Source organism: Galeopterus variegatus, unplaced genomic scaffold (assembly GCF_000696425.1).
Source record: "Galeopterus variegatus unplaced genomic scaffold, G_variegatus-3.0.2 Scaffold4739, whole genome shotgun sequence".
Classification (NCBI taxonomy): domain Eukaryota; kingdom Metazoa; phylum Chordata; class Mammalia; order Dermoptera; family Cynocephalidae; genus Galeopterus; species Galeopterus variegatus.
Genome location: NW_007730850.1, coordinates 96,830 through 103,719, shown reverse-complemented (window position 1 = coordinate 103,719; position 6,890 = coordinate 96,830). Strand labels below are relative to the sequence as shown.

Sequence of the window (6,890 nt, the reverse complement as noted above, 5' to 3'; positions counted from 1 at the left end):
CAGTTAAATGACAGTATACAAAATCAACACACAAAAATCAGTAGCCTTCTCATATGCTAACAATGAAATAGCTGAAGAAGAAATCAAGAAAGTAATTCCATTCACAATAGCTACCAAAAACCAAAATACTTAGGAGTAAATTTATGAAGGAGATGAAAGACCTCTACAATGAAAACTATAAAACATTGTGGGAAAAAAAAATGGAAAAGGACACAAATAGATGGAAAGATATCCCATGTTCATGGGTCAGAAGAACTAACATTATCAAAATGTCCATATTATCTAAAGCAATCTACATATTCATTGCAATCCCTATCAAAATACCAATGATACTCTTCACAGAAACAGAAAAAATAATCTTAGAATTTGTAAGGACCACAAAAGACTCCATATAACTAAAGCAATCTTGAACAAAAGAGAACAAAGTTGGAGGCATCACACTTCCTGACTTCAAAGTATACAATAAAGCTATAGTAACCAAAACAGCATGGGACTGGCATAAAAACAGACAAATTGACCAATGGAATAGAACACAGAGCCCTGAAACAAACCCATGCACTTATAGCCAACAACAAAGTGAGCGGACAACCTACCGAATGGGAGAAAGTGTTTGCTAACCACACATCAGACAAGGGGCTAATATCCAGAATATTTAAGGAACTTAAAAGACTCAATAGCAGAAAAACAAATAACCTAGTTAAAAAATGGGCAAAGGACCTGAACAGACATTTCTCAACAGAAGACATACAAATTGCCAACAAGCACATGAAAAAATGCCTAACATAACTAATCATCAGGGAAATGCAATAGAAAACCACAATGGGATATCATCTCACTCCAGTTAGAATGGCTATTATCAACAAGACAAAAATAACAAATGCTGGTAAAGATGCTGAGAAAAAGGAACTCTCCTACAGTGTTGGTGGGAGTGTAAATTGGTGCAGCCACTGTGGAAAACAGTATGGAGGTTCCTCAAAGAACTAAAAATAGATCTACCCTACGACCCAGCTATCTCACTACTGGGTATACACTCAAAGGAAATGAAATCAATATATCAAAATGAAACCTGTACTTCCATGTTTATTGTAGCACTATTCACAATACCAAGAGATGGAATCAACCTAAATGTCCATCAATGGATGAACAGATAAAAACAGGAAACCATCATGTTAAGTGAAGTAAGTCAGGCACAAAAAGACAAATAGCACATAATACCACTCATATGTGGAATCAAAAAAAAAAAAAGTAGTTCTCATAGAACTAGAGAGTAGAATAATGGTTACTGGAGGCAGGGGTGGTGGGGGGAGGAGAAAAAATGGACTAACAGGTACAACACTATGCAATCTACCCTAAGTGAACCACTGTGTAGTAAATGCATGTATTGAAACAACACACTGTACCCCACAAATATGTACAAATAAATGTTAAAATATTTTTATGGACACCCAAACCAGACAGCCACCAAAACCAAAATGTTAAAATAAATGTTAAAATATTTTTAACAAATAAATTTAAAAGGTCAGTATTTCAAACACCCTTACAGAAACACCCAGAATGATATGTGACCCTGGGCACCCAATGGCCCAGTCAAGTTGACACATAAAATTAACCATCACAATCCTCAAAATGGCAAAGTCCAAGGGTGTTTGAATAAATAAAATATGGTACATTTACATAATGTAATATTACACAGCAATAAAAATTAAAATGCAGCTACACAAACTACAAAATTACATATTCATTCTTTCATTATAAAATGTTCAAACTGAAGTAAATATATTAACTAGGAAATTAGAAGTTAGAAGAATCTTTATCTTTGGGAAGGCACAAGAGGGTGGTGATGGGAGGGGGTACAAGGAGGCCTTCGCAAGTGCTAGCAAATTTCTATTTATTGGCAGATGTTATTTTGTAATTTATTAAAGTTATGGTATGTACATTTCCTGTATGTCTATTAAATATCAAAAGTTTTAAAATAAAACCTTAGAAGTTACGAAAATCAACTACATTGTATATCGATAAATTAAAATCTAAAAAAAAGAAAAAAAAAAACATCTTGTAAAAATATCTCTTAAGAAAAAAATCCCTAAATATATATACTACATGTCACATTTTTATATGTCTTACAGGTACTAGAAAATAAAGCAATATAAAAATACAATCTTATCCAATAACATAATTTATAAATCTAATGGCCATTCCTTTTAAATCACTGTAGCATTTTTTTAATGTTTAAATATTATTTTTTTAATATGCAATACTTGCACATACATGTATAACTGTGTGTATGTATATATAATATACAATAATGATAGGACAGTCTGCACTAATCTGTACTTTGTTATCTATATGAGAGTATTTCAAAAAGCTCATGGAAAGATTTGTGTTATCTTTTAATTCTATTTTTCCATGAACTTTTTGAAGTAAACTTTTTGAAGTTAAAGACTTTGGAAAGGTACTTAACCTCTTTGTGCTTCAATTCCCTTATCTGTAAATGGAGATTTTAATAGTGTTCATCTCATACATAGTGATGCTGTGAAGAATTAATGAAATATGTGCAAAGAGGTTAGAACAAAATTAGATACATAAGAACCACTGTATAAATAATAGCTATTGTTATTATTAATGTGAGCTATCTTCATTATTTTTTAAAAATATGATACATTTATTGACAGGGTAGGGAATCATCTCAAATTAACTCGAAAGATACTCCTCCCAATATATCAACAAAATTATGATTTTTTAAATAGTACCTTTCTTGAGAAGCTCAAAGTAATTTCCAAATAACATGCAATTGGAGACGCACATGTGTAGGCAATGAAAATGGATAACCAGTGAGCAAGCTGTCCAAGAGAGACAGTAAAGAGAAAAAGGAACTTCTACATAGTTTTTCCATCTCCAAGATGAGTTAGAGATCCATGAAGGCTTTAAGTAAATCCTAGATTCTAAGCTGGTTCCTGTATGATTTCTTTTCAGAAATAACGCATGTCCTCATTCATAAGTGGGAGCTAAATAAATAAATAAACAAACAAGCAAGAGAGAGAAAGAAAGAAACAACAATCACAATACACTGAACTTTCAGAAGGAGATAAGAGAACTGTGGTTACTAGAAGAGGAGAGAGGGAGGAAACAGGGGAGTGGGGTTAATGAGAAGTTAATGAGAAACTGGTTAACGGACACAAAGAATGATTACATATTGTAATGATGAAGAAGCTAACTATCCTGATTTGACCATCACATATTGTACACACTACTGATAGTCTACTTTGTATCCCACAAATATCTATAATCAATTATGTTTCAATATAAATAAATAAACAAGAAATAAATAAAAGATTTCTTTCCAGTTAAGACCTGGAGAGGTCACCCATCCCTTGAGACTTCATTCTCATTTATCTGTCTCTAGCAGTGAAAACCCAAATGTAGATTAAATAACTCACAGTTTGATAGCTGGAATTACACACTAGAAATCATTTCAACTCAATGATTTGACAGATCTGGAAACCATAATCTAGAGAAGTAAAATCACTTGCCCTAAATCATACAGTAAATAAATAATAGAGCTGACCTAGTTCCAAGCTCAATACTCTTTTCACTATATTTAAACAAGTCAGTATTCTAGGAAATATAAAAAATAAAGTGTAACATGTTTATATGCTATATATATTCTATATATTTTTGTCAAATACATCCCTGTCACTATAAAATTGATTCAAATTCAGTTCACTACAATATTCATTTTATGCTGGATATATCTATAATCAAAAACTATTTTATATTTGTATAAAGTTTACCCTGAATTATCCTTTTTTGAGCTATACCCTGTTTATTTCCTTGACACCACTCTGATTTTTGATGGTTTATGATTTTTAATCCAGTTCTCCATGAGTTTAACCCTTTAACCCACTTCTCACATTTATATTAACGATGAAGTAACAATGATTCTAGAATAATCATGCAGAAAATCAGTATGCCTGCCTATAAACACGAGAAGCAAATGAGTTAATTGAAGTAAATAAGAATAGTAAATCGAGTTAATTAGCTTGATTTAGCCATTACATAATCTATACATATTTCAAAACAAAATGTATACACAATAAGTATATATAACTTTTTGTCAATCAAAACATTTTATTTTATTTAGTAATATGGATTTTTTTGCCTTTAAAAATAATTAATTAATTAATTACCTTTGTTTTATCTTTACACAATGTAAACATTTTTTGTGGCCCATCACCAATTTCAAAAAACTTTAAAAACTAAGTAAATGAAATTTCCAAAGATCGAAAACTAACAATAGAGACTCACCAAAACATTAGTTCTGAGTTTCTATGGTCTTAAATAAAAAGAAAACATTCCACTTATGTTACAAATCACGTTTAAGTTTAAATATTATCTTTAAATAAAAAATTACAACCTAGTTGTAAAAGTATTTGTGGAAAATCTTGGAAACATGTAATGAAAGGGAAAGTAAAAGCAAAGACACTGAAAGATACATGGCCCTACAGCTCTACAAAAGTAGTTAGGGGGCTGGCCTGTTAGCTCAGTTGGTTAGAGCATGGTGCTGATAACACCAACGTCCAGGGTTTGATCCCTGTATTAGCCAGGTGTGTGCTCCACCCCAAACCTCAAAAAAGTAGAAGTTATTCTTACTTTAGGCCACGTTTATGTAAATCACCGGAGGCACAGGTGATTTTCACAGCATAACATATTTGGATTGCTAATCACTTCTACATCAGAATACAAGGACAAACATATAAAGCATAAGGAATTAAAACAAAAACAGTACAAATTTGGAACATATGTTTGGTCCATTGGAAATAAAATATAACAAATTCATACAACCCATGCAAATAGTCTTATGATAAAATAGAAACAGACTAGCTCATCCATCAAATCAAGATTATTAAAGACATTTAGCTAAGGTTCCCTTAAGAATGGCACGGTACAGGGCACAAGGTGGGTGGATGGGAAATAAAATAAAACTACCCTGAATGTTCAAATTTTCATATACTTTGTCATATACTCAAAATTGACTTACTATTTTTTAGGAGACAGAGAGAGTGTGGTCCTATATTAAATGGCAGTTTAGGTAGATTCTGAACATTGTTTCTGAAAATTATCAGGATTTAAGGGACAGAAAAGGGTATAAAAGAGATGGCAGAACACAGGGCACCTAGAAAGAGTAAGATGTGGAACTGGGACTCAGCTGCTGCTGTGTCCTATGTGCCCTTTATCTCCTGCCTTTTCTGAAAATCAATGAGATTTCTTATGTCCTCTTAACTTTATACCAATTTTTGTACTCTTAAGAGACAAACAAAACCACAGTGGTATTTTAAAGTTGGGATAAGTAGTATTTTAAATCTGGGACATAAGTTCCAACTAGATATTCTCTGGAATATCAGACTTTAGGCTCATAGTCTATTAGGACTCTTCCAAAAATGCTCAGAATCAGGACATAAATTATTGATGGATCCTTACGTGTTAAGTCATTATTGTATGTATAATTTATAGAGAAACATTAGAAACAATATTAACTAGGAAAACTATTGACATAAATAGCATGCACAGTACCTTCTGATAAACAATGGAGCACACGAGATCCTTTACAGCAGATAAAGACAGTTCCTGGGCTTCAATGGTAACACTCTCCCGTGTGAGGCCAATCTGCAGTAGAAATGAAACTGTATGCACCGAGCCTCTGGAGTTGGTAAGTGATGGTGCACTAAAGCTTCCATTAGAGAGGCGGGCAGAAAGTCCAGTCTTAGGACTTGAACATGGAGAAGGAGTTGGAAGCACAGCAGGAATTGTTGCAGGTAATACAGACTTCTGGGCTGATGGAGGGGAATTATTTGCAGACATCTGCCTTTCTTTAATCTTTAAAAACAGTTGTCAATCCTTTTTAAATGGTTATGAAGAGCCGTTTAAAATAACAGCAGTAAAAAAATGACTGCACTTTTGGATTTAGTTGAAAGCTTCTTTATTTCTTCTTTTAAGCCACTCATGCTGATGATTATAAATTCTATCACTGAGAGTTGAATGCACACAAAAAAAGTCCCACTTCTCTTAATTTCAGTCCCATCAAAAGAGAGTCTTATCTTTAGGACCACAACCAGGGATCTGTAAAGGATTTAACATCGCTGAGTTATCCTCATCAGAAAAGAGTAGACATTGTTTATTAAACATCTTCATGTATTTTCTTGTCTCTCTGCTTTAATTTCAGAAAATACATACTGAATAAAAGTAGTTTTTCTGTCAAGATAAAATCCTCCTGGTTTAAGAAATAGTAAAGGTTTTGGATTAATCTATTCAGTACCTTATCTTCCGGTTCACTGATTTGATGGGACACCTCAAATGCCCACACCTTAAATCACATTCTCAACCGCCCTCATTTTCATTTTGGGGATGAACTTTTCTATAATGAAGTACAAAGCTTTTTAAAATAGTGCAAGAATATTTCATTTGCGGAATGCATCCAGTGAGAAAAGTTGATGCTTTCTGAATTGCAGTCAGCCTGGAAGAAATTTTAAAAAGGTTTTCAATATTTTACATTCGCTTGACATGAATTTAAAAATGTAATAATCCCTATAATTTTTTTAAATCATAATTTTTGGTTGTACATTTATAATTCACTAATAAATCCTAACGGGTAGCCATTTTTTGTCTAGTTATCAGAGCCATTTGTCACTCTAAGTATAATTTCAGGAAGCACCTCCTGCACACACAAAAAACACCCCTGGGACTCCTCATTAATACCTAATTTGAAGATTAAACACTTTTTTTTTTTTTTCCTTTTTGTCTTTTTCTGTGTCCGGCAACGGATCACAACCCTCAGTGTCGCCCCCGTACCGGACTGGGACCGGCAACGGGATCGCAACCCTCGGTGTTGCTCC

General features: G+C 33.0%; 1 protein-coding gene across 1 annotated transcript in view; it reads right to left on the bottom strand.

The window, feature by feature from the left end:
- Window positions 1–6,304, bottom strand: part of PRKD3 (protein kinase D3) — a 68,889-nt gene extending 62,585 nt beyond the window's left edge. Inside the window, exon 1 of the mRNA XM_008588247.1 lies at window positions 5,572–6,304. Within this exon, the coding sequence (XP_008586469.1) occupies window positions 5,572–5,859 (288 nt within the window). The 5' untranslated portion in view covers window positions 5,860–6,304. The remainder of the gene's footprint in view (window positions 1–5,571) is intronic.
- Window positions 6,305–6,890: the final 586 nt, after the last annotated feature.